The sequence below is a fragment of the Oncorhynchus tshawytscha genome, linkage group LG11 (assembly GCF_018296145.1).
Source record: "Oncorhynchus tshawytscha isolate Ot180627B linkage group LG11, Otsh_v2.0, whole genome shotgun sequence".
In the NCBI taxonomy this organism is placed as follows: domain Eukaryota; kingdom Metazoa; phylum Chordata; class Actinopteri; order Salmoniformes; family Salmonidae; genus Oncorhynchus; species Oncorhynchus tshawytscha.
Window position 1 is genome coordinate 47,990,950 of NC_056439.1, and position 27,835 is coordinate 48,018,784.

Here is a 27,835-nt window from a genome sequence, read left to right on the forward strand (position 1 = left end):
AGACCACTGCGATGCCTTAGACCACTACGATGCAGTGCCTTAGACCACTACGATGCAGTGCCTTAGACCACTACGATGCAGTGCATTAGACCACTACGATGCAGTGCCTTAGACCACTACGATGCAGTGCCTTAGACCACTACGATGCAGTGCCTTAGACCACTACGATGCAGTGCCTTAGACCACTACGATGCAGTGCCTTAAACCACTACGATGCAGTGCCTTAAACCACTACGATGCAGTGCCTTAGCCCTACTGCAGTGCCTTACGATGCCTTAAACCACTGCGTTGCAGTGCCTTAGACCACTGCGATGCCTTAAACCACTACGATGCAGTGCCTTAGACCACTGCAGTGCCTTAGACCACTACGATGCAGTGCCTTAAACCACTATGATGCAGTGCCTTAGCCCACTACGATGCCTTAAACCACTGCGTTGCAGTGCCTTAGACCACTGCGATGCAGTGCCTTAGACCACTACGATGCAGTGCCTTAGACCACTACGATGCAGTGCCTTAGACCACTACGATGCAGTGCCTTAGACCACTACGATGCAGTGCCTTAGACCACTACGATGCAGTGCCTTAGACCACTACGATGCAGTGCCTTAAACCACTACGATAGACCACTACGATGCAGTGCCTTAGACCACTACGATGCAGTGCCTTAGACCACTACGATGCAGTGCCTTAGACCACTGTGATGCCTTAGACCACTACGATGCAGTGCCTTAAACCACTACGATGCAGTGCCTTAAACCACTACGATGCAGTGCCTTAAACCACTACGATGCAGTGCCTTAGACCACTACGATGCAGTGCCTTAGACCACTACGATGCAGTGCCTTAGACCACCACGATGCCTTAAACCACTACCATGCAGTGCCTTAGACCACTACGATGCCTTAAACCACTACAATGCAGTGCCTTAAACCACTACGATGCAGTGCCTTAAACCACTACGATGCAGTGCCTTAGACCACTACGATGCAGTGCCTTAAACCACTACGATGCAGTGCCTTAAACCACTACGATGCAGTGCCTTAAACCACTACGATGCAGTGCCTTAAACCACTACGATGCAGTGCCTTAAACCACTACGATGCAGTGCCTTAGACCACTACGATGCAGTGCGATGCAGTGCCTTAAACCACTACGATGCAGTGCCTTAAACCACTACGATGCAGTGCCTTAAAGTGCCACCACTACGATGCAGTGCCTTAAACCACTACGATGCAGTGCCTTAGACCACTGTGATGCCTTAAACCACTACGATGCAGTGCCTTAGACCACTACGATGCAGTGCCTTAGACCACTACGATGCAGTGCCTTAGACCACTACGATGCAGTGCCTTAGACCACTATGATGCCTTAAACCACTACGATGCAGTGCCTTAGACCACTACGATGCAGTGCCTTAGACCACTACGATTCAGTGCCTTAGACCACTGTGATGCCTTAAACCACTACGATGCAGTGCCTTAGACCACTACGATGCAGTGCCTTAGACCACTGCAATGCCTTAAACCACTACGATGCAGTGCCTTAGACCACTGTGATGCCTTAAACCACTACGATGCAGTGCCTTAGACCACTACGATGCAGTGCCTTAGACCACTACGATGCAGTGCCTTAGACCACTGCGATGCCTTAAACCACTGCGATGCAGTGCCTTATACCACTGCGCCACTGGGGAGGCCATATAACTGTTCGTTACATGCAATATTTACTCAGGTTTTGTGATGAAACAAATGTGTGGTTGAATTTATTCTGCCGCTGTGTGACTTTTCATTGTCTCGGTGGCGTATGAACTAACAGGTTATAGAGAAAACAACACAATAGTCACGCTTTTTTTCTGGCTTGTCTTCCCAAGTGATTTCACCCACACGCTGCTACTGATCTCACCTCAACCGATTGTATCTGCTGGTAGCTCCCATCCCAAGAGATGAGTTTCCGATCTTTTCCCCCTGACACCAGTGTGCCACTCCTCAACATACACAGCGCAAAGATGCTCCCATCGTGTGCGCCCTGAATGGCGTGGCTAATTCGATTAGTGCCTGCATGACAGAGAGAAAGACAGAACACACTTGGAGAAGGCAGAAGATAGTGGTTTGTTCTACCTCACAACACATGTTCCTCTCACAAGACAGGCCTTGTTGTTCTATTCTAGGAATGACCCTGTTCTGACCCTAGCAATATGACAACTCTCTCATAATAAAGAGCCTTTGATGAGCCAAAACGTCTGACATCAGCAGCAAAGCCCATGCGTAAGAGATACAAACTTTGAAAACAACAGGACGTGCAGCTGGGGAAGGATAAATACTCAGCAGGTCTGTTTCATTTGCTTCACTTTGGAAAAAAAAAAAAAAACTTTACAGAATTGTATTTTCTCTTTAAGATGTATGCGTGGAACTTGTGAGGTGTTAATACCCCAGCATTTTGTTGGATGTGAGCTTTGCTTTATTACTTCACTTTCCTTACAGCTGACATAAAGTGTAGTAAAGAGTTTACATTTCAATCTATTGAATAACAGGTTCACCTTTCCCCCACACCAGTATATTTCCACTTGAGTCTCCAGTTATGGTGTCTCCATTTTCTGAAAAAGTCACACTCAAGACGAACTTGGGCTTCTCTTGTTTCTGTAAGAAAGAAAAAAATATGGCTTTATTTACTTGCAGGGCAGAGATAGAACTGAATTGCAGACATGTAGCTTCACTAAACACTACAGAACCTTCTCTTACATGTGGTAAAGAACTCAAGCAAAACAGATAGTCCATCGACTTTGGCATAAAACAAAGCTTCTGCTAAATGGCGTAAATCATTTTGATTTTGACAAATACATTTGATCCTAAAACTCAAGATTATCTAGCAGATGAACATAAAGACGGTATAAATAAGAGATCTCAAGTCGTACCTCAAACAAGCCTTGCTTCTTGACAAGGGTGCCCCTTTCCAGAGTCCAGAAGTAGAGGTGGGACTTCCCACACGTGACTATGATGTTGGTGTCGGTGGGGTGGAAGTCGGCAGCGAACACTCCCTCGTTGGAACACTGTACCGGAGACAGAAAGAGCCATGGTTACTGGTGTTTCAGGGTGCTTCTGACTCTATCTGTTTAAGGGGCAATGTGAACATTCTGAGGCTATGACTGAACATTCACCGTACAAATCATCAGAGCATTTCAAATGTCTATGAGGATATATAGAGCAAATCAAAAGCCAGGTAAGCTTTTCCTGAGACCTGAAGACTTGTGCGTTGGATCCCCAAGCTAATGCCTAGAATTTAGCTCAAAGGGCTAACACATGTTCAAACCACAGGTCACACTCACACACACACACACACACACACACACACATGCACGCGCGCACACACACTCACCTTGACGTCAGCCAGTCTCTCCTCTCTCTGCCAGTCCCACACGGAGAGTACATGGTCGTTGGAGTCATCTACTACACACAGTGTGTTGCCTCCGTTCTGCACCAACCAACAGAGAGAGGGATCAGCCCAGTCCTCAGTTATTTAAGAAAGCTTTTCTGACCAGTCAAAGCACACTCAAAATCTAGTTCATATATTAGCTATGATTGTTTTCATGAAGGGTCCATAGCTTACCGATTTTGAGAAGGCGAGGCAAACCAGGGCACGGTCAAAGAAGCCTGTTCCCAGAACGTGGAGGGTGTTGAGACTCACTGAGTCCCAAACCCGCACATGAGGAGCCAACTGCTGTCAGCACACACACACACACACACACACGCACACGCACACGCACACACAGACACACACAGATTATTTCTAATCATGAAATAAGTGAAGTGATCATAGATTTAAAGTTATGTGACAATGAGAGGTCCCTTACTTTGCCATCGGAAGAGGTGCCTGCCACCTGTCCCGTTGCTATGGTGATTTTATCAGGATGGACAGCCAGGCTATAGGAACAGAGAGACGGCGAACACTTTGAACATCTGAATGGCCGATATCAACAATTAAGAAAAACCACAGAGACCTGAAAACAGATCAAAGAGAAATGTTTTCCAACGAAACTGTGAGTTGCTATCATATTATGTCGTTCTGTCAAACTCAAGGTCATGGGGTTTCGTTACAGGAAGTCATGTCTGATTTGATTCTTACCGATGTTGACAAGACTCCTCCCTCTTCTATTACTGATGGCTGATAGTACACTACAGAAGGACACTACAGAAGGACACTAAAGAAGGACACTAAAGAAGGACACTACAGAAGGACACTACAGAAGGACACTAAAGAAGGACACTACAGAAGGACTCTACTGAAGGACACTAAAGAAGGACACTACAGAAGGACACTACAGAAGGACACTACAGAAGGAAACTACAGAAGGACACTACAGAAGGACACTAAAGAAGGATACTAAAGAAACACTACAGAAGGACACTACAGAAGGACACTACAGAAGGACACTAAAGAAGGACACTACAGAAGGACACTACAGAAGGGCGTTTCACCATAGAGAGATATAAGAGAATGTCAGAGGCACCTGTACTACAGAGCGAGAAGAAAGCTAACGTCTCCCTGTGCCCTGCCACGAATCAACTCTTATTAATTAGATGTTCATTGTCAGCGTGACCCCAGGCCGACCCCTCGTCTGTTAATATGCCAGTGAGTTTTTTACCTCATTATATTTCCTACCAGCCTTTTTTTTCTCCGTCAGATAATTACCTGCCCGACACTATAACTGAGGAAAAGCAGCTGCAGACCAGCCACTCATTTACTTTAGCCCACCTCATTATGAAGGGGTTATTCCATAGGATTAGACAGGAATACTGATCGAAGCAGGTGGGCGACAAGCACCCACATCAAGGCGTATAACAAAGCACAGCTTTTTCATCAATTAAGCCCTTCCAACTTGGAGTTGTGTTGCCTGTTTCTTTGGATAATTTGGATAAATTATTTAAATACATTGCTTAATAAATGTTGAATACTGTCGGTCTGAGAATACTATACACGGCACATGGTGACAATGATTTAGGGGTTAAATAGGGCAGTGTCTCTTTTGGCATGATCTAGCAGCAGGTAACCTAGTGGTAGAGCATTGGACCAGTAACCGAAAGGTTGCTGGATCTAATCCTCGAGCTGACATGTTAAGAATCTGTCGTTCTGCCCCTGAGCAAGGCAGTTAACCCACTGTTCCCCAGGCGCCGAAGACGTGGATGTCGATTATGGCAGCCCCCCGCACCTCTCTGATTCAGAGGGGTTGGGTTAAATGCGGAAGACACATTTCTGTTGAAGGCATTCAGTTGTAAAACTGACTAGGTATCCCCCTTTCCCTTTCCCTCTCTGAATCTTAGGCCCTACTACTTGATGTTTGACAAGTGTCCAGATAAGAACATCATCACACATCAGATTGAAATGCTGTCCACTGATAGGGGACAGAACGCAGCATACAGGAGAGATATAGTGTTGTGTCATATCCTGTTTCCTCTCACCACTTGATGTCGTCCGTGTGGCCGGTGTAGTGCCTCTGGAGCTGCTCGTCCACGTTGTAGAGAACCACCACAGAAGCAATGAAGTACACCGTCTCTCCCGTGGGTAGCAGGTACAGGTTAGAGCGACAGTCACGCCCCCTGTACCCATAACTGGACATTTAGGTCAAGAGCCACACAACTTCAACGGAACATCAAATGTAGCCTACATATAAACCAATCTAGAATGTCTGAATTCAACCAGGCACGTTAATAAAAGCTCTTGGGCTCCTTAGGGCCACCGTAGTCTATATTTACAACCTAATCAACCAGCATGCACCCAACCTTCCAGAGTTCCAAATGGATAATTCAGTAAGATACAGAATGTCAGTTCTAGCCACCTTTCCTTTGTTGGAAAATTCACAGTCGCCTTCAGGCAAAACACTAGACTGAACACAGAACATTCATTGTTTTATCCTGATGCTGGTGTTTCCAGAAATAGGCTTTTTTTTATACCCAGTATAATCTCCTCCTTCTCTCTCTCTCTCTCTCTCTCTCTCTCTCTCTCTCTCTCTCTCTCTCTGCTGAAATGGGGGTTGATACCTTCAGGGACAGAGTGGAGGAGAAAGGAGGGAGCTGACTACATTTTCAGCTCAGCCTGCTGACTTCTGAGTTTATATGGGTTTGTATTTCAGTATGCAGTAGAGATGAATAGGAAATAAATATCTTTTGGAGCATCCAGGAGATGTGACTTTTCATTCACAGCTGTGCAATCTGAATGTTACTTAGCAATCCATGGGGGATACATCTTACAATACATCTCTGGCCTGAAAGCTTAGATTTTAAAGCCTACTGTTATGAACATACACTACCGTTCAAAAGTTTGGGGTCATATAGAAATGTGTTTTTGAAATAATTTTTTTTGTTCATTAAAATAACATCAACTTGATCAGAAATACAGTGTAGACATTGTTAATGTTGTAAATGACTATTGTAGCTGGAAACGGCAGATTTTTTTGATGGAATATCTACATAGGCCCATTATCAGCAACCATCACTCCTGTGTTCCAATGGCACGTTGTGTTAGCTTTTCCAAATTGATCATTTTAAAAGGATAATTGATGATTAGAAAACCCTTTTGCAATTATGTTAGCACAGCTGAAAACTGTTGTTCTGATTAAAGAAGCAATTAAACTGGTCTTCTTTAGACTAGTTGAGTATCTGGAGCATCAGCATTTGTGGGTTCGATTACAGGCTCAAAATGGCCAGAAACAAATAACGTTCTTCTGAAACTCGTCAGTCTATTCTTGTTCTGAGAAATGAAGGCTATTCCATGCGAGAAATTGCCAAGAAACTGAAGATCTCCTAGAACGCTGTGTACTATTCCCTTCACAGAACAGTGCAAACTGGCACAGTGAAGAGGCGACTCCAGGATGCTGGCCTTCTAGGCAGAGTTACAAAGAAAAAGCCATTTCTCAGACTGGGCAATTAGACACTAATGTACTTGTCCTCTTGCTCAGTTTTGCACTGGGGCCTCCCACTCCTCTTTCTAATCTGGTTAGAGCCAGTTTGCGCTGTTCCGTGAAGGGAGTAGTACATTTAAAACATTAACAATGTCTAACAATGTCTATTTCTGATCAATTTGATGTTATTTTAATGGACAAAAAAAATGACATTTCTAGGTGACCCCAAACCTTTGAACGGTAGTGTACGCTGAGAGTTAACGCCACTTCATCAGTTTCTTATCTTTTGAAATATACATTTTCTATTGGCCTTCCATATTTGAAAATGACCCCACTGCACTGAAAAAGGATACACCCAGTCCAGCTTGAGCTTCTTGTTTGGCAGGTCCGATTTGGCTTCCAGGCAGTAGGTCTCAACAAGGTCTTTAGCCATGTACATGGTGATGGGCCGTCCCTTCAAATACATTTTCACATATCCTTCCTCTAAAAGAAGCAACAGACGTTTTCAGTGGACAATTTGTTATGACTCATTGGTAACGAGGAGGAGTGTTTGTGATGGTGAGAACAGTGTATGAGAGGAGCGAGAATAAAGAGGGGCGTAGAGACTCTTGAGAATAAAAGAGGGGTGTAGAGACTCTTGAGAATAAAAGAGGGGTGTAGAGACTCTTGAGAATGAAAGAGGGGTGTAGAGACTTGAGAATGAAAGAGGGGTGTAGAGACTCTTGAGAATGAAAGAGGGGTGTAGAGACTTGAGAATGAAAGAGGGGTATAGAGACTTGAGAATAAAAGAGGGGTGTAGAGACTCTTGAGAATAAAGAGGGGCGTAGAGACTCTTGAGAATAAAAGAGGGGTGTAGAGACTCTTGAGAATGAAAGAGGGGCGTAGAGACTCTTGAGAATAAAAGAGGGGTGTAGAGACTCTTGAGAATAAAAGAGGGGTGTAGAGACTCTTGAGAATGAAAGAGGGGTGTAGAGACTTGAGAATGAAAGAGGGGTATAGAGACTTGTGAATAAAAAAGGGGTGTAGAGACTCTTGAGAATAAAAGAGGGGCGTAGACTCTTGAGAATGAAAGAGGGGCGTAGAGACTCTTGAGAATGAAAGAGGGGTGTAGAGACTCTTCAGAATGAAAGAGGGGTGTAGAGACTCTTGAGAATAAAAGAGGGGTGAGAGACTCTTGAGAATGAAACAGGGGTGTAGAGACTCTTGAGAATGAAAGAGGGTGGTAGAGACTCTTGAGAATGAAAGAGGGGTGTAGAGACTCTTGAGAATAAAAGAGGGGTGTAGAGACTATTGAGAATGAAAGAGGGGTGTAGAGACTCTTAGAATGAAAGGGGGTGTAGAGACTCTTCAGAATAAAGAGGGGTGTAGAGACTCTTGAGAATAAAGGGGGGTGTAGAGACTCTTGAGAATGAAAGAGGGGCGTAGAGACTCTTCAGAATGAAAGAGGGATGTAGAGATTTTTGAGAATAAAGGGGGGTGTAGAGACTCTTGAGAATAAAAGAGGGGCGTAGAGACTCTTGAGAATGAAAGAGGGGTGTAGAGACTCTTCAGAATGAAAGAGGGGTATAGAGACTCTTCAGAATGAAAGAGGGGTGTAGAGACTCTTAGAATAAAGGGGGTGTAGAGACTCTTGAGAATGAAAGAGGGGTGTAGAGACTCTTGAGAACGAAAGAGGGGCGTAGAGACTCTTGAGAACGAGTGGTGTAGAGCAGTGGGGGCTGTTGAAGGGAGGACGGCTCATAATATTGTCTGGAAAGGAGCGAATGGAATGGCATCAAACACACGGAACCCACGGAACCCACGGAACCCATGTATTTGATGTGTTTGATGTATTTGATAAAATTCCACTCACTCCACTCCATCCACTACCATGAGCCTGTCCTCCCCAATTAAGGTGCCACCAACTTCCCGTGGTGTAGAGATGATGAGAATGAAAGAGGGGTGTAGAGACGATCAATAGTCTTGAGGGGTGTAGAGACAATCAATAGTTTAGAGGGGTGTAGAGACTATCAATAGTTTAGAGGGGTGTAGAGACGATGAGAATGAAAGAGGGGTGTAGAGATGATGACAATCAATAGTTTAGAGGGGTGTAGAGATGATCAATAGTTTAGAGGGGTGTAGAGACAATCAATAGTTTAGAGAGACGATGAGAATGGGGGTGTAGAGACAATCAATAGTTTAGAGGGGTGTAGAGACGATCAATAGTTTAGAGGGGTGTAGAGATGATCAATAGTTTAGAGGGGTGTAGAGACGATCAATAGTTTAGATGGGTGTAGAGACGATCAATAGTTTAGAAGGGTGTAAAGACGATCAATAGTTTAGAGGGGTGTAGAGATGATCAATAGTTTAGAGGGGTGTAGAGACGATCAATAGTTTAGAGGGGTGTAGAGACGATCAATAGTTTAGAGGGGTGTAGAGATGATCAATAGTTTAGAGGGGTGTAGAGACGATCAATAGTTTAGAGGGGTGTAGAGATGATCAATAGTTTAGAGGGGTGTAGAGATGATCAATAGTTTAGAGGGGTGTCATGGTTATGAAATGTTGATATACATTTTAAAAATGAAAAGTTTTAAAGGAGTGAATGCATTTAGTAAAGGAAATTATAGATCAGCAAAACACAGAGATAGATGGGCTTTCATTTTCCTTTTATTCAGATAATAACAACGAATGATGCAAAATGAACAGAGAAGACTACATGCATATGGTGCCACAGCAAGAGAAGCAAAAACAACCAAGAAGAAACAAAACACAAAAAACATGAAACATGACGGTCATGGAGAGGAATGCTTTTTCAAGTCCATTTGTTCAATCTAATGCAAAGTGCTGGTATAGACCTCGCTTAGTAACAGATTTGGAAGTACTGGCTAGGTGATTTGACGGGGCTCCTGTAGTTCGGAGTGTCTAAAGGAGTGTGGCTAACTGACTTTTTCAGGGGGATAGTGAACGTTGGGGTCTTCCTGACTCCAGTGGACCTGACAGACTTGTCAGGTGCATTCTTGGAGTCAGGCGCCGTGTGGGGAGCGGAGGAGCGGCCAGACACGGATGCTACGCTTGATTTGGGCGCCTCAGCGGTTCCAATCCTTTTCGATGGGCGGGACAGGTATATCTGCACGGTTACTAGGTAGGTTAGGTGGAAGAGTTGGAAATGGGGCCAGTGGGAAGGAGGAGGAGGGGTCAGTAGAATATATCCAAGTTAGATTTGATCGACAACTTGCTGTTCTGCTACAATGGACGACCACAAAACACAGGACTGGTACTAGACAAGCTACCGTATCTACTGGTTAACAACCGCTGGTGGGCTAAACTACTGGGGCTCTCACTCTTCACGTTACGCTTGAGACTTTTACTAAAAGAGTGCATTAGTGGCTCAACATATAACTAATGTCTATGATAAACAGGAGACAGTAAAGCATCTCTTTTTTGATCTACTTTAGCTGGCATCAGGGTGAATAACATTCATCTTTTAATATGTTCACTTGACCTACCATATTTATCTTATGTATTTTTAAATATGTTTGTTGTTGTTGTTGTTGTTGTTGTTGTTGTTGTTGTTGTTGTTGTTGTTGTTGTTGTTTTGTTGTTGTTGTTGTTGTTGTTGTTGTTGTTGTTGTTGTTGTTGTTGTTGTTGTTGTTGTTGTTGTTGTTGTTGTTGTTGTTGCCACTGACAGCATTGAATTTGTCCATGAGGACCATGAGTTTCACGAGAGTCTGCTTCCAAACATGTCTCTTTCATCTTTCTTTAGCCAGACTTATGGAAATTGGGCATAAGCTGTCCATCAAACACTCCGTACTGAAGGCCATGCAAGAGAAGGCCACTCCAAAAAGACTTCAAAAGACATAAAGTGAAGACATTGTAATGCAAACAGCCCTTTTCAGGATATGTGATACCAACACTCTGAAAAGGGGGCTCTTAGGAGATCAGGGTGCATTGCAGGAAATATTTGGTGGGGTTCCTATGGTGACGAGGACAAAAGAGAGCTGTGTGGCTGTGAGCAAACATATCTACAACGTGGCAATTCCACACTAAGCTTAACAACTAGTCTAAAAGCATCACTGCAATCAACCAGACACAGTTCAGACTCAGGTTTCCCAAACTCTGCACTATAACTACACAGCGGATTCAAATAATCATCTCATCATCAAGCTTTGATTATTTGAATCAGCTGTGTAGTGCTGGGACCAAAATACAAAACGTGTACCCAGAGGGGGCCCAAAGACCGAGTTTGGGAAACCCTGTGTTAGGAGTGTGTAAATTATTCCACAGTTGGCTGACATATTGGGGAGGGAAACTATCACACTCACTGTCAACCCAAACCCACCCGTGCCACAGGGCTGCTCTCTGTGCATTGGGCCTATGACTCACAGGCAAAAGGAGTCAGACAGTAGCCTATACTGTACGTTCTCGCACGAGACAAGAACAATTGCTGTAGTCTAAGTCTAATAGCTCCAGGTATGTGTGACGTAATATCCTGCCGACTACGCCATATTGTGATATGGAGGGGTCTTAGCCACCACACTATTTCTTTGGGTGCAATTCCCATGATGGTGGCGTAGTGTGTCAGATAACCCGGCCTCCCCCCACGCCACATACAGCTCCTTTATGTGTAGATGAACTATTTGTCTAAGGCCTTAGGAGAACACAATGTCCAGAGAGCTGCTAACGTAAGGGGGCTTGAGGACCAAAACCTACCTTTGCAGTGTGTCACTCGTCGCATCCCTTGTGAGTTCAGAGAGAAGGGGACAGAAGGACCAGGTGAGGTTTTGCTTCCTGTTCCTGACCTGGACTTCCTGTTCCTGACCTGGACTTCCTGTTTCTGACCTGGATTTGCTCACTTCTTCCACTTCCTACGTTTTATGGAAGCGCCTTGCCTCAGCCTTGACAACACTTACTCTATTGTGCTTGAGGTATTTTCTGTTTGAATCTAGGCAAATCATCCATCCATCTATTCATCTATCCATCTGATCTACCAGTCTGAACAGGAGCATCTGACAACTTCACATAGGCCACAGGCTAAGCATGTAGTGTTTCTGTTACTTGTTTGGTCCTTATGGATTTGTGGAAGATTAGATGTACTATAGAGAGATTCTAATCAACAGAAAATCGGGACTATTCAGATTATACGAAGGCACAATGTCCATTGGGACTATTCAGATTATACGAAGGCACAGTGTCCATTTGGACTATTCAGATTATATGAAGGCGCAGTGTCCATTGGGACTATTCAGATTATACGAAGGCACAGTGTCCATTGGGACTATTCAGATTATATGAAGGCACAGTGTCCATTGGGACTATTCAGATTATACGAAGGCACAATGTCCATTGGGACTATTCAGATTATACGAAGGCACAGTGTCCATTGGGACTATTCAGATTATATGAAGGCGCAGTGTCCATTGGGACTATTCAGATTATACGAAGGCACAGTATCCATTGGGATTATTCAGATTATACGAAGGCACAGTATCCATTGGGATTATTCAGATTATATGAAGGCACAGTGTCCATTGGGACTATTCAGGCATCATCTCGATAGCTGTTATGTGTAATCAGTTATTTGCATTGACTCATTGACTCGTTGACTCGTTGCCTCATTGACTGGTTGACTTCTCCTTAAGGTTGAAGGTTTATGACACTACCCTGGGACTGTGCTGGTCTGATCAGGCTATTATAGACAATAATTGATTCAAATCATCAACAAGGATATGTTAATGTTGGTGCCAGTGTATTTTCTCTGCTGATCAGCACCCACTGTCTTGCTGGAATCAAACCTCAGCCACAGTAAGGTTCAGCAAGAATCAAACCTCAGCCACAGTAAGGTTCAGCAAGAATCAAACCTCAGCCACAGTAAGGTTCAGCAAGAATCAAACCCCAGCAACAGGCTGTTTTTTTAACCTTTATTTAACTAGGTAAATCAGTTAAGAACAAATTCTTATTTTCAATGACAGCCTAGGAACAGTGGGTTAACTGCCAGATTTGTACCTTTTCAGCAGGGAGAATTACACCAGATAAATCAGCCTAATGGGATACAGCAATCTAATTTATACAGTGATCAATACCACTCTGGAGATCTCATAGTGTTTACTGTTACTACTACTGTATACAAACTCCTACAGTAAAACGTGTAGTACAGGTATATAACTCCAGGTAAGGAAACAGGAAACAGGAAATCAGATGGAGGTTGAAATGCTTAACAGGAATTAATGTGAGGATGGAAGTGGTTATGGAAGGTTGGATGATTAATGGTTTGGAGGATGAATGTTTTCAACACGTTACAAAGGAAACATCACCACATTACATCACAGCACATCACAGAACAGCCTTGAGTGGTAGTCTGTGAGCTGAGAATTAACCAAGTGAGCAAAAGTGGTCGAAATGACGTCGTTACAACATCATTACAACCAAACGCGTGTCACTATGACGTCATTGCGACCAGTTTGGCCTGATGGGGAGGAGGCGCTAACTTTAACCTGCAAAGAACTAGTAACATGTCTTACATTGGTTTTGCACGTCTGTTAATTTAAACAATGCTGACAAATTGAATGAACCCTCTAACTCACAGGGAGCCAATGAGTGCATGGCATCACGGATTAGAGTACCGTTGGCTCTTACCTGTATTGAAAACGGGCTCCTTCAGTTTGCTGCAAGGTGGATGAAAAAAAAAGCTGTGTCAACACTTTCCGTCACTGCGACCAGGTATGTTCAATCAAGCGCAGATCAAGTTTTTGAATGATAACAAACACTACTCGAACACAGGGTCATGTGCAGTCGGGTGAAACATTTTGAAACGGACTGAAACGGGTAGGTTTCCAATAAGAACTGCTTGTTTTAGTTTTATGTTTCAAAACATTTCACTACGGTGTGCCCTACTGAACACTACCCAGGTCTGGCTGTGAAGGACCAGGCATTGTTGTTATGCTAGCTGTACCTTTCGCTGGCTCTCTTTCCGTTGGAGTTGCTCCCGGTGGAGCCGGCGCGGGTGCGGTTGCTCTTGGAGTCTCCGCTGTCTTTGCGCGTCAGCGTGCTCATCGTTTCGTTGGAGTTGGTTCTCCTCACAGTGCTGGGGAGAGATAGTAAAATGGACATAAAACTACCCGATGGTGCCTTTTACAGCTGCTTAAAAGATATTGTCCAAGGAATTATGTTTCTAAGGCGCATAAAGGAATACTTCTTTACTTGTCTGTAAACTATTGAAATGAACACCCAAGATGTCTCTCTCTGGGGAAGAGATGATAAAATGGATGATAACATGACAGAGTGGTAAAAGAGAGAAGATAAAAACATGAGCGGGCGTGTACACACACAAAAATGATTTTGTGTGGTGCTGACTAACGGAGAATAAACTATAATCTATCAAAAATAAAGAGAGTCACACACTCCATATATAAACTCCCAGTAATGTATTTAGTGTTTATTTGGTAAATACCCAATAAATTACTGGATGTTGACTTATGGAGTGTGTGACTCTATTTATTGTGATAGTTTAAAAGAGAGAACATGAACTGTCTGGGGAATACCATTAAAATAGTCGGTTATTTAGCTGTATCCCCTCAGAGGGTTTTCAGATGCAAATCCTTCTGGAAAACACCATCTATCATCTGAAACATCAAAGACTTCAAACTTTATTTTGACCTTCTAGCGACAAGGACAAGCATGGACCATAGCAGCAAGCTATAAATACCAGTATCTGTTACGATCCCTCATATGTCCTTGTTAAGTACAGACCATCATAGAACACCAAAGGAAGGCCCTATGCTAGGAAACCAGATTACTGATCCATGACAGAGAGAGACCTTTCCCTCTCTTTCCGCTGTGGACACATTTGTGAGGGTATTAGAGGAGATGGTTGAAACATGTCAATGGGCTGCCCATTCAAATGCCTGTACAAAGGAAGGGCCTTATCAGCAGTCCATTGGCTAGAATGGCTTCCAGGCTCAAGTCTAATCCGGCATACAAAACCAAAGTCCATTCACTCCTGCCGTTGGGGCTGATGTTATCCCTCTGAAACAGGGTCCGGGGATGTGTGTGTGTGGGGTGGAGGGGGTCTTTGTTAGTTGAGGTATGTCAGGCAGCAGGCACACCTCGATCAGGAATGGAGTTAATTAGGCCATGGGGGCTTTATTGAAATATTTTGCCAACGTTGGTGGGCATGGGAGCAGCACCTAATGTAGTTGATCTAATCGACACACACACGGTTACTGGTGAGACTGGGTCTGGGGGGGGTTAGGGCCAGACAGATGGAGAGACTGGGTCTGGGGGTTAGGGCCAGACAGATGGAGAGACTGGGTCTGGGGGTTAGGGACAGATGGAGAGACTGGGTCTGGGGGTTAGACTGGAGAGACTGGGTTAGGGCCAGACAGATGCAGAGACTGGGTCTGGGGGTTAGGGCCAGACAGACTGGTGAGACTGGGTCTGGGGGATTAGGGCCAGACAGACTGGAGAGACTGGGTCTGGGGGGTTAGGGCCAGACAGACTGGTGAGACTGGTTCTGGGGGTTAGGGCCAGACAGACTGGAGAGACTGGGTCTGGGGGGTTAGGGCCAGACAGACTGGAGAGACTGGGTCTGGGGGTTTAGGGCCAGACAGATGGAGAGACTGGGTCTGGGGGACTGGGTCTGGGGTTAGGGCCAGACAGACTGGAGAGACTGGGTCTGGGGGGGCCAGACAGATTTAGGGCCAGACAGATGGAGAGACTGGGTCTGGGGGGTTTAGGGCCAGACAGATGGAGAGACTGGGTCTGGGGGTTAGGGCCAGACAGACTGGAGAGACTGGGTCTGGGGGTTAGGGCCAGACAGATGGAGAGACTGGGTCTGGGCCAGACAGATGGAGAGACTGGGTCTGGGGGTTCCCAGACAGATGGAGAGACTGGGTCTGGGGGTTAGGGCCAGACAGACTGGAGAGACTGGGTCTGGGGGGGGTTAGGGCCAGACAGATGGAGGGCCAGACAGATGGAGAGACTGGGTCTGGGGGACAGATTAGGGCCAGACAGACTGGAGAGACTGGGTTAGGGGCCAGACAGATGGAGAGACTGGAACTGGGGGTTAGGGCCAGACAGACTGGTGAGACTGGGTCTGGGGGGGTTAGGGCCAGACAGACTGGTGAGACTGGGTCTGGGGGTTAGGGCCAGACAGACTGGTGAGACTGGTTCTGGGAGGGTTAGGGCCAGACAGATGGAGAGACTGGGTCTGGGGGTCAGGGCTAGACAGATGGAGACACTGTGTCTGGGTAGGTTAGGGCCAGACAGACTGGTGAGACTGGGCCTGGGGGTTTAGGGCCAGACAGACTGGTGAGACTGGGTTAGGGACAGACGCGCGTGCACACACACACACACACACACACACACACACACACACACACACACACACACACACACACACAGGGAAGGAGAGAGATTCATCCATTTGTTTATTAAATAATTCATTCCATTTAAAGTTAATTTAACCAGGATAGTCCAATCAGAAACTGTAGCCACTGCTTTCCAGGGGGAAAGATGTTTTTATAATGAATGGTGTTATTCATTGTTCATGGAAATGATCTGTTAATTAAATGTCTCATTCATCTAAGGGGGATAGGTAGCATTGAGGTAACATAATGAGCATTTAGGATGATGATAACGTAACAGTCTGGACATTCCCTAACCTGCTAGGAGGGGTTAGGGCCAGCCAGACTGGAGAGACTGGGTCTGGGGGGTTAGGGCCAAACAGACTGGAGAGACTGGGTCTGGGGGGTAAGGGCCAGACAGATTGAGAGATTGGGTCTGGGGGTTAGGGCCAGACAGATGGAGAGACTGGGTCTGGGGGTAAGGGCCAGACAGATTGACAGATTGGGTCTGGGGGTTAGGGCCAGACAGATGGAGAGACTGGGTCTGGGGGTTAGGGCCAGACAGATGGAGAGACTGGGTCTGGGGGTTAGGGCCAGACAGATGGAGAGACTGGGTCTGGGGGTTAGGGCCAGACAGATGGAGAGACTGGGTCTGGGGGTTAGGGCCAGACAGATGGAGAGACTGGGTCTGGGGGTTAGGGCCAGACAGATGGAGAGACTGGGTCTGGGGGTTAGGGCCAGACAGATGGAGAGACTGGGTCTGGGGGTTAGGGCCAGACAGATGGAGAGACTGGGTCTGGGGGTTAGGGCCAGACAGATGGAGAGACTGGGTCTGGGGGTTAGGGCCAGACAGATGGAGAGACTGGGTCTGGGGGTTAGGGCCAGACAGATTGACAGATTGGGTCTGGGGGGTTAGGGCCAGACAGATGGAGAGACTGGGTCTGGGGGGTTAGGGCCAGACAGAACATTAGGAACACCTCCTCTTTCCATGACATAGACTGACCATGTGAATCCAGGTGAAGCTTATCCCTTATTGATGTTACCTGTAAAATCCACTTCAATCAGTTTAGATGAAGGGATGAAGACAGGTTAAAGAAGGATTTTTAAGCCTTGAGAATATTGAGACATGGATTGTGTACGTGTTGCCATTCAGAGGGTGAATGGGAAAGACAAAAGATTTAAATGCTTTTGAACGGGGTCTGGTAGTAGGTGCCAAGTGTACTGGTTTGTGTCAATAACAGCAACGCTGCTGGGTTTTTCACGCTCAACAATTTCATGTGTGTATCAAAATGGTCCACCACCCAAAAGACATCCAGCCAACTTGACATATCCAGCCAACTAGACACAACTGTGGGAAGCATTGGAGTCAACATGGGCCAGCATCCCCGTGGAACACTTTTGACACATTTGTCCATGACCCGACGAATGGAGGCTGTTCTGAGGGCAAAAGGAGGTGCAACTCAATATTAGGAAGGTGTTCTTAAATGCTTTGCAGACTCAGTGTATATCATTCTAGATCTATTGATTCAGTCTGGAGAAGGTTCTTTGATACGGCATCCATATTAGGAACTCTTCCACCCTCCCTCTTCTCCTCTTTACATCAAATTACTCTAGAGTCTGTCGTCTCATCCATCCACCATCCATTCGTCAGTCCAGGATTATGATAATTTGACTCCAGGCATAACCATCAGTGGAGGAGTGCCTTTTGTTCCCCTGACAGTAGTGATTGATTACCTGTGCTCCCCTTGCCCCAGTCAGCCCCAGTCAGTTAATCGGGGCCTGGTCTCTGAATGCCACGGCGGTGGGTATGGGGATGGCCGTGACAGCACTGTCCCTTTGTTTTACCATCTACGTAAAATGTCAGAGGCTCTCCCTTCTGAGGAGGGGATATTTATGCCAGGGGGGAAAAATGTGATGTGGCACAGACAGGCCAAACAGGAAACAGAAGTAATGCAGTGAAGAGAAAACAGTATGGGTTTGTAGGAGACATAATGTGGGTTTGTAGGAGACATAGTGTGGGTTTGTAGGAGACATAATGTGGGTTTGTAGGAGACATAATGTGGGTTTGTAGGAGACATAATGTGGGTTTGTAGGAGACAGTGTGGTTTGTAAGATCCATAATGAGGGTTTGTAAGAGACATAATGTGGGTTTGTAGGAGACATAGTGTGTGTTTGTAGGATACATAATGTGGATTTTTAGGAGTTATAATGTGGGTTTATAGGAGACATAATGAAGGTTTGTAAGAGACAATGTGGGTTTGTAGGATACATCATGTGGGTTTGTAGGAGACATAGTGTGTGTTTGTAGGAGACATAATGTGGGTTTGTAGGAGAAATAATGTGGGTTTGGAGGAGACAATGTGTCGACTTAGTGGACTAATCAAATAAACACACCACATTTGGGATGATTTCCTACGTTGTATGATATTTTTGTTCTGGTAGAATTGTGTATTTCAATAGTGTCCACGTATTGAGCTTTAGTGTACAACTGACTTTGACTATATTTAGCTATTCATACTGCCAGCTGGCAGCAAACCAGAACAAATTGTGGTTGTCTGCTTGGAACAGAGTCATTACTGTTTTTAAAGGATCAATTAGTCAACACTAAAACACTAGGGTTGGTTTTACTCAAAGCAAGAAAAAATACTGGTGAAATATATCTCATAAACTGACCCTATGTCTCATAAACTGACCCTATGTTTCATAAACTGACCCTATGTCTCATAAACTAACCCTATGTTTCATAAACTAACCCTATGTTTCATAAACTGACCCTATGTTTCATAAACTGACCCTATGTCTCATAAACTAACCCTATGTTTCATAAACTGACCCTATGTTTCATAAACTGACCCTATGTTTCATAAACTGACCCTATGTTTCATAAACTAACCCTATGTTTCATAAACTGACCCTATGTCTCATAAACTAACCCTATGTTTCATAAACTGACCCTATGTCTCATAAACTGACCCTATGTTTCATAAACTGACCCTATGTCTCATAAGCTGACCCTATGTCTCATAAACTGACCCTATGTCTCATAAGCTGACCTTATGTCTCATAAACTGACCCTATGTCTCATAAGCTGACCCTATGTCTCATAAACTGACCCCATGTCTCATAAGCTGACCTTATGTCTCATAAACTGACCCTATGTCTCATAAACACTCCTCATGCCTCATGCCTACCTCCTCATGCCTTTTGCACACAATGTATATAGATTCTTTTTTTTCTACTATGTTATTGACTTGTTTATTGTTTATTGTTTACTCCATGTGTAACTCTGTGTTGTTGTCTGTTCACACTGCTATGCTTTATCTTGGCCAGGTCGCAGTTGTAAATGAAAGGTGAAATAAAAATAAATAAATAAACTGACCCTATGTCTCATAAACTGAACCTCTATTAGGTCACGTGGTCAGGAAAACTCCTGGATTTAGGCCTACCAAAATATAATGGAAGCGATTTGAGCTGTTTACCTCTTGGTTGCTGTTGCAGCAGCATCCTTCCTGGAGCTGGAGAGGGATGGTAGCGTGCCGCCACTTTTCTTTGGTAGGACAGTACCGTTGTTGACCATGGGCCTTAGAGGGAGGGCAGCCATCATGGGTCTGGCTGTAAAACAAACACACACAGTAGCACAGAGTAAGTGGGGCTTTGCATTGAACCAGCTGCAACTGATGATCTGCCCTGAACCAGCTTCAACATACAGAAAATACCCACTCCTCATGGTGACTAGCTGTTGGGAACTGTCATAGTCAGGTGTGAAGTAAACGAACCAGAAATGTAAAGGCAATAATTCATAGGAAAGGATCACATGGATCCAATACAAGACACTTCCACTGGTCTTCTGACCTTCTGTTGTTTTGACCTTCTGTTGTTTTGTTTTGAGATGGAAGTCAATAAACGGCCCTCGACCAAGAGATGTACCACTAATAGGCTGATGGAAAATTCATGGGACTAAGCTGAGTCGTGGGATGACGTACTGAACGTGGCAGAGATGTTTAACTCTTGAACCTGATTAGAACATAGCAGAAGAGTGTGTCAGTATGTCTTTACCCAGTGGTGGGCCGTCAGGGCCAGCAAGGCCTTCTCTGCTGGCCTAAACATCATCAGAATATACATATTTTTTAAATATATTTTCCAACAAATATGTATTAAATGATTCCCCAGAGTAAGAGTTACACTCTTCATTTCATAGCGTTCCTCTTGGTTGCACTGCTTCCAGCCCCAGGTTGAGATTTGGAGGGCTGGTCTTTATGTTAGATCTTTAATCCAATCATATTCAGCCATCATGTGTTGCCAGGGGTCTAAAATCTGCCCTCAGGCCTTCAGAATCAACAGTGCGGGCGCTTGTAGCTTAAAGTGAATGGAGATGAACATTTAGTGTCAACCAATCAGCTTTAGAGTTGGCTATTGTACGCCTGCTGGCTGGCTCCAGTGTTACACAGGAGCCAGCTAGCAGGCGTAGTGCGTGCACGTCTTTTGATTGGATTACCAATATTGAGAGGCAGGTCCTATATGGGCAGGTCTCAGAACTAGGAAACTGAAATTGATCAACGAATTAATTTGCGTAATACTAAGCTGTTTTTCAACCCACAATGGCGGAAGGAGAAGATATCGATTTGGTCGAGGATATAATTATAACGCCATTCTCAAGACAAACTTTTCAAGAAAAGTTAGACATTGTCAGGAGAGGTAGACGCCGACGCTACAAAGCCTGTCACAGGCGGGAAAGGGGTTCGTTCGCCACTTTCAACTATGAATGACTCACAGGCTCCGAGAAGCACTGCAAACTGTACTGCTGGGAATGCCTATTATTTGCAAGTGATCGATTTGGTGTTTGGAGCCACACTGGCTTTGCAAACCTGAGTTGTCTAACCAAGGCAGCAACGAGACGCCAAAGTACGGCTGGGCACTTACAAGCAATGGTGCTTTTGAAAACTTTTGGGGACACCCGAGTGGATCTACAGCTAAACGAACAAGCGTGCAGGGCAACGAAGCTGCACAATGAAAAGGTATTGTATTCTTCCCCTGCAATTCTCTGAATAAAAATGTACATTTCAAGGTGACGCAACACCTGGTTATACTGCGTTTTTGTCTAAATGTATAGTGTCTAGAGCCATGGCATCATAATGATGGTAATAAGAGGTGGATTAATTCGGGTGGGACTGTGTAGGACTTCACTGAAGGCCCAGGCCCCAGAACCACGGCACGCTACTGTCTTTACCGGATCTAGTCCCAAAAAATACTGATGATGATAATGGAAGAAAAGCCCACTCAGGGTTAGGGCTATATGTAATATATACAGTATACTTCTCCAAACACACCAAGACATTTGTGAAGAGGGCACGACAAAGCCTATTCACCCTCAGGAAACTAAAAAGATTTGGCATGGGTCCTGAGATTGCATCACTGCCTGGTACAGTAATTGCTCAGCCTCTGACCGCAAGGCACTACAGAGGGTAGTGCGTACGGCCCAGTACATCACTGGGGCTAAGCTTCCTGCCATCCAGGACCTCTACACCAGGCGGTGTCAGAGGAAGGCCCTAAGAATTGTCAAAGACCCCAGCCACCCCAGTCATAGACTGTTCTCTCTGCTACCGCTTGGCAAACGGTACCGGAGTGCCAAGTCTAGGACAAAAAGGCTTCTCAACAGTTTTTACCCCCAGGCCATACGACTACTGAACAGGTAATCAAATGGCTACCCGGACTGATTGCATTGTGTGCCCCCCCCACCCCTGCTGCTACTCGCTGTTTATTATCTATGAATAGTCACTTTACTCCTACCCCCACACATTGACTCAGTATTGGGTTACTTGTTTTACTTTACTTTATTTAGTAAATATTTTCTTAACTCTATTTTCTTATAACTGCATTGCTGGTTTAGGGCTTGTAAGCATTTCACGGTAAGGTGTAACAAAAATCAATCAACCTTTTGTGTTTTTAAAACATTTACATGTTTATATTTGATTACCTGTTGTATTTGGTTTATGTGACCAATAAAATGTGATTTGATCATCAGCCTGCATCAGCCTTCATCATCAGCATTGATCATCAGCCTTCATCAATAGCCTTCATCATCAGCCTTCATCAACAGCCTTCATCAATATCCTTCATCAATAGCCTTCATCATCAGCCTTCATCAACAGCCTTCATCATCAGCCTTCATCATCAGCCTTCATCATCAGCCTTCATCAACAGCCTTCATCAACAGCCTCCATCATCAGCCTTCATCAACAGCCTTCATCAACAGCCTTCATCATCAGCCTTCATCAACAGCCTTCATCAATAGCCTTCATCATCAGCCTTCATCATCAGCCTCCAACTTGACTAGTCTGCTGCAGCTGAAACATTGTGTACTGTATATTGTATGTGGACGCAGAAATAAAGAACAGAAGCGGCCTATGGGGTCTGCAGACTTCTGTTCTTTTATTAGAAATCCTGCCTCTATATGTGCAGTCAGTCACTCTGCTAGAACATCACTCACACCTTGAGTGACTCCATTCTAACATCATCACAGCCCACTTAACTCCCTCAGCATTATTGCTAACAGCACTGATAAGGGTTGCCAGGCCTGTATTTGTATGGATGGCAGAACAGTGACTATAAAATATTTATCACTGCAGATAAAGCTGGTGGGGTTTGTTATATGCTTGCTTGGCCCTGCTGGAACGCAAGTGTATGCGTGGTTGCATGTGTGTGCGTGGGTGGGTGTGTGCGGGTGTGTGTGTGTGTATGCAGTAGAATCACTCTTGGCAGAGCATACTGGCAGAAGATATAGCAGAATTAGACCAAACAGACACACCAGGTAGAGAGAGAGAGAGAGAGAGAGAGAGAGAGAGAGAGAGAGAGAGAGAGCAAAGAGAGAGAGAGAGAGCAGAGAGAGAGACAGAGAGAGAGTAGGAGACAGAGAGAGAGAAGAGAGAGAGAGAGAGAGAGAGATGACTCATACTCTCACAGCCAAAATATGCATCATGTGACTAAATTCAGCTACAAAACTAGGTGCACTGCGAATTATGATGTTCTCACTGTTGTTGTCTGTGAATTGTTGCCACATAATATGATTTAGTGTGGGTGTCAGCACATGCTAGAATTAAGGAAAAACCATGCAAGTGTTTCCACAGCATACCACCTCTCACCCACTCTGTGGGACTGGAATGGCATGCAGTCTGGAGCACCACCAACATCAGAATGCTCTCCATTGACCGTGTCACAGTAGACTCCAGTACTCAGTAGTACATCAATGCTCAGTAGACACTAGTGCTCAGTAGACACCAGTGCTCAGTAGACATCAGTGCTCATTAGACACCAGTGCTCAGTAGACACCAGTGCTCAGTTGACACCAGTTCTCAGTAGACACCAGTGCTCAGTAGACACCAGTGCTCAGTAGACACCGGTGCTCAGTAGACAGCAGTGTTCAGTAGTATAATGTACATTTCCAGACATCCCTACTTCATTATGTCATAGGTAGAAGGGATGTCTGGAAATGCACACCATACATTAAACACAGTAGACTCCATAGACACATGGCAGTGCTTGGTAAGGTTGTTAGAGGGGACAGATCCTACCTGGCTTTCCAACATTGCTTTCTGATGAGGGGGATCTTTTCATCACAGCTGGGTTTACAGCTGTAGATACACACAGAGTCCAGGAGAGGAGAAGAGGAGGATAAAAGATGGATGAAGAAGAGGAAGAGGTGGGACTGGGATGGATGACTTTCTGTTTGTCACCGAAAGGGGTTAAGGTTTTGCATCTACCTGTATGTGTGTGTGTATGTGTGTGTGTCTACCTTTGTGTGTGTGTGTGTGTGTGCGTGTGTGTGTGTGTGCGTGTGTGTGTGTGCGTGTGTACGTGTCGACGTGTGTGTGTGTGTATGTGTGTGTGCGCGTGTCTACGTCTGTGCCTGTCTGTGCGTGAATCATCAGTTACCTTTGGTGGGCCCCCTCCTATTGGTCATGGTGTTTTGCTCCTCAGAGATGCTGAGGCGGCGCACCACGTCGGCCAGCGCTGACTTGAGCAGCTGGATCTCATCTTCCTGCATCTGGACGCGCTGCTCCAGGGAGGCGATGCGGTCCGTCACCTCCATGCTGCTGGCTGCCGACGCACTGTCATCTGGAGACGGCAGAGAGACACACACTTATTATGGGCTGACACACACACACACACACACACACACACACACACACACACACACACACACACACACACACACACACACACACACACACACACACACACACACACACACACACACACACACACACACACACACACACACACACACACACATATGTCTCACAGGCTCCTAGAGTGTTGTTACAGTACTTTCTGCATTGATTATGGCATTATCTCTGTGTCCTTGAAGTATTTTAGTTGTGGCGTAATTAGTACATCTGTGCACCATCCGCGGAACATCGGCATCTGATAAATATACAGAACAGTGATGGCGGTGCCAAATGTATCATGATGCCCCTCACCGTCCCCATTCATCCAATCAACAGCCCCATTACAGCCCCCATTCGTCCAATCAACAGCCCCATTACAGCCCCAGCCAGCCACCCAGCGGCCGACAAAACTGTACACACTGTACTGTACATAAACGATTGTCAAGCCTCTGACGCAGCCCACAAGTGTTTTAAATATGCGGATGACACCGCTGTCGTGGGTCTCCTCCACCCAGACCAAGCCTCTCTTTAAGGTTTAGACAGAGAAACGTCTCCTCCACCCAGACCGAGCCTCTCTTCAAGGTTTAGACAGAGAAACGTCTCCTCCACCCAGACCGAGCCTCTCTTCAAGGTTTAGACAGAGAAACGTCTCCTCCACCCAGACCGAAATTCGTCCAGTGGTGTTCAGATAACTTCCTTGAAATAAACGTTAAGAAAACAAAAGAGATGGAAATCGATTTGAGAAGGAACAGAATTTCACTACGAAGATCAATGGGGAATCTTTTTATAGAGTGAAATTGCAACAGAGAACATTTTCATTAACGCAAACTGAACCATTTTAATGTCGACCACCATGTCTTACACATTTTCTTTAAATCTGTCCTGCAGTGTGCTGTCCTTTGATCTGATATGCATGTTTGAAAACAACAGAGTGTCAGACCAAGTCCAGATTCAGCGCTTGATTGAGACGGCGGGAAGGATAATTGGTATAGATCATGAATCAGCCGCCAACCTGCACACAAAACTCATCCTCCTAAAACTTGTAAGTATTTTACAGGACAGTGCTCATCCCCTTCACTCAAAACTCATCCTCCTAAAACTTGTAAGTATTTTACAGGACAGTGCTCATCCCCTTCACTCAAAACTCATCCTCCTAAAACTTGTAAGTATTTTACAGGACAGTGCTCATCCCCTTCACTCAAAATTCAGTCACAGCAGCAGCCGGACAACCAGGCTTTAAAATAAATAGTCTGTTGGTCCCTCGAGTATACAGCATATTACACTTTCACTTTAAATGTGTTGCTATGGCAATTTGAATGAATTATTTTGTGTAGTGTCTGTGTTTTCATGTTTTATGTACTTTAATTTTTAAGCACATGACCAAATGAATTTCCCCTGGAAAGAGTTGATCTGAATCAAAAAGGGCAAAGGGCAAAGGGCAAAGGGCAAAGGGCAAAGGCTTTTGTACAAGACAGATTTAATCATGAGCTGTCTTGTCTTTCCGTCTGTCTGTCCGGTCTGTCCTGTCTGTCCGGTCTGTCCTGTCTGTCTTGTCTGTCTGTTTGTCCATCCATCTGTTCGTTCAGATGAGGTTGACACCACCACAGTAACCAATCACCCCCCCCCCATCCCCACACAACCAAAGCCCTCCTCGTGGCCTCCAGCTGCTCCTACTTTAAATTCACTTGGCATCCCTGCAGTAATGATTACAGTTGATTAATGCTCCATTGGAGACATAGGCCAGGGTAAGTCTCAGTACCGCTTCCCACTGGGCCCATACCAGCCTTTCAACTTAGGCCTATAATAGGCTACCTTTAGTCATCGAAGGACACTGTGACTGCATGGGTAGATGGATAGATCTGGGAATTAACAATCAAGATCAAGGTGGTGTGGTCTTCTTTCATGGCTTGTCCCTTTCAATTTGATATGTACTACAGTCATCATCTGAGTAGGATTAGATAGGTTGTGCATGCTCTATGGTTCCAGGATCATTGGAGTGTTAAGTTAATTTAACAGGTTACACTACAAATGATCTGAACTCACATTAGATTGATTTCCCATTAATGAAAACCAACCATGACGGTAGATTCTAGAAAATAGGCTTTGATGGGAATTTCAAGGTGCATAACCCAAATCAATCACGATGACAAATATAATATGAGGAAGACATCTAACTTACTTACTGGGCCTTTAAATATACGATACCTCAAACAAAATGGCCACCTAACCCAACGTGAAGGGTTTTTTATTACTATAAATTATTCCTTTGATGGAGACCTTCTTTAGATTCAGGTGGAAAGCCAAATCTGCCATGACAGCGGATGTTCTCTAAAGCAGAGTACACAAAGCCCACATCTCAGTGCTGTAGCAGCTGCTTGGGGCAATGGTACGAGCATGGATACAACGACTGCCTGTCACAGCCCTGATACCCCTGCGATCGGTTAGCCGATTGTACTGCTCCCTAAGGTCACCTGGGCTCTCAATGGAATGGACTACTCCCACAGTAGACTGCTCAATAACAGAAAATAAGTCAGCCAATGGAATCAGAGTTAACACAAATCAGTCTTCTCCTCCCCGAAGATGCTCTTTCATGAGGCAGTACCTTAATTGTTTCTCAATATCTGGCCCCCGAACCGATACCGGTCTCAGAGATGATGCCAACCAGTCTCAGAGATGATGCCAACCGGTCTCAGAGATGATGCCAACCAGCCCCCGAACCGATACCTGTCTCAGAGATGATGTCAACCAGCCCCCGAACCGATACCGGTCTCAGAGCTGATGCCATCCAGTCCCAGAGATGATGCCATCCAGTCCCAGAGATGATGCCATCCAGTCCCAGAGAAGATGCCATCCAGTCCCAGAGATGATGCCAACCAGTCCCAGAGATGATGCCAACCAGTCCCAGAGATCATGCCATCCAGTCCCAGAGATGATGCCATCCAGTCGCAGAGATGATGCCAACCAGTTCCTGACATGATGCCAACCAGTCCCAGAGATGATGCCATCCAGTCCCAGAGATGATGCCAACCAGTCCCAGAGATGATGCCATCCAGTCCCAGAGATGATGCCATCCAGTCGCAGAGATGATGCCAACCAGTTCCTGAGAAGGTTCTCAAGTGCTAATTGCATTGTTAGCTGTCCACAAGGAGGAAGGACCATTGGTTGTCAATCCCTGGTACAGGAAGGACCATTGGTTGTCAATCCCTGGTACAGGAAGGGCCAATGGTTGTCAATCCCTGGTACAGGAAGGGCCATTGGTTGTCAATCCCTGGTATAGGAAAGACCATCGGTTGTCAATCCTTGATACAGGAAGAGCCATTGGTTGTCAATCCCTGGTACAGGAAGGACCATTGCTTGCCCGAGCCTGGGCCTGGTACCAAAAAGGTTGAGAAACACTGGATCAGAAGGTCATAGGACTTAGAAAAAGAATGCACAAAACATTCTGTTTGTTTTGCCT

The 27,835-nt window shown here is 45.2% G+C and overlaps 1 protein-coding gene across 6 annotated transcripts in view; it reads right to left on the reverse strand.

Annotated features, from left to right (window-relative positions):
* Positions 1-27,835, reverse strand: part of LOC112262108 (echinoderm microtubule-associated protein-like 1) — an 81,542-nt gene that overhangs the window by 11,984 nt on the left and 41,723 nt on the right. For 2 of the 6 annotated variants that reach the window (XM_042330205.1, XM_042330202.1), the window contains exons 2-15: positions 24,143-24,325; positions 23,782-23,841; positions 19,693-19,825; positions 13,822-13,953; positions 13,506-13,534; positions 11,583-11,609; positions 7,246-7,375; positions 5,454-5,603; positions 3,848-3,917; positions 3,604-3,714; positions 3,373-3,468; positions 2,912-3,046; positions 2,537-2,636; positions 1,903-2,054 (exon numbers count right to left, since the gene is read on the reverse strand). In XM_042330205.1, the coding sequence (XP_042186139.1) occupies positions 1,903-2,054; positions 2,537-2,636; positions 2,912-3,046; positions 3,373-3,468; positions 3,604-3,714; positions 3,848-3,917; positions 5,454-5,603; positions 7,246-7,375; positions 11,583-11,609; positions 13,506-13,534; positions 13,822-13,953; positions 19,693-19,825; positions 23,782-23,841; positions 24,143-24,325 (1,508 nt within the window). The remainder of the gene's footprint in view (positions 1-1,902; positions 2,055-2,536; positions 2,637-2,911; positions 3,047-3,372; positions 3,469-3,603; positions 3,715-3,847; positions 3,918-5,453; positions 5,604-7,245; positions 7,376-11,582; positions 11,610-13,505; positions 13,535-13,821; positions 13,954-19,692; positions 19,826-23,781; positions 23,842-24,142; positions 24,326-27,835) is intronic. The other 4 variants (XM_042330203.1, XM_042330204.1, XM_042330206.1 and 1 more) reach the window with 4 other exon arrangements.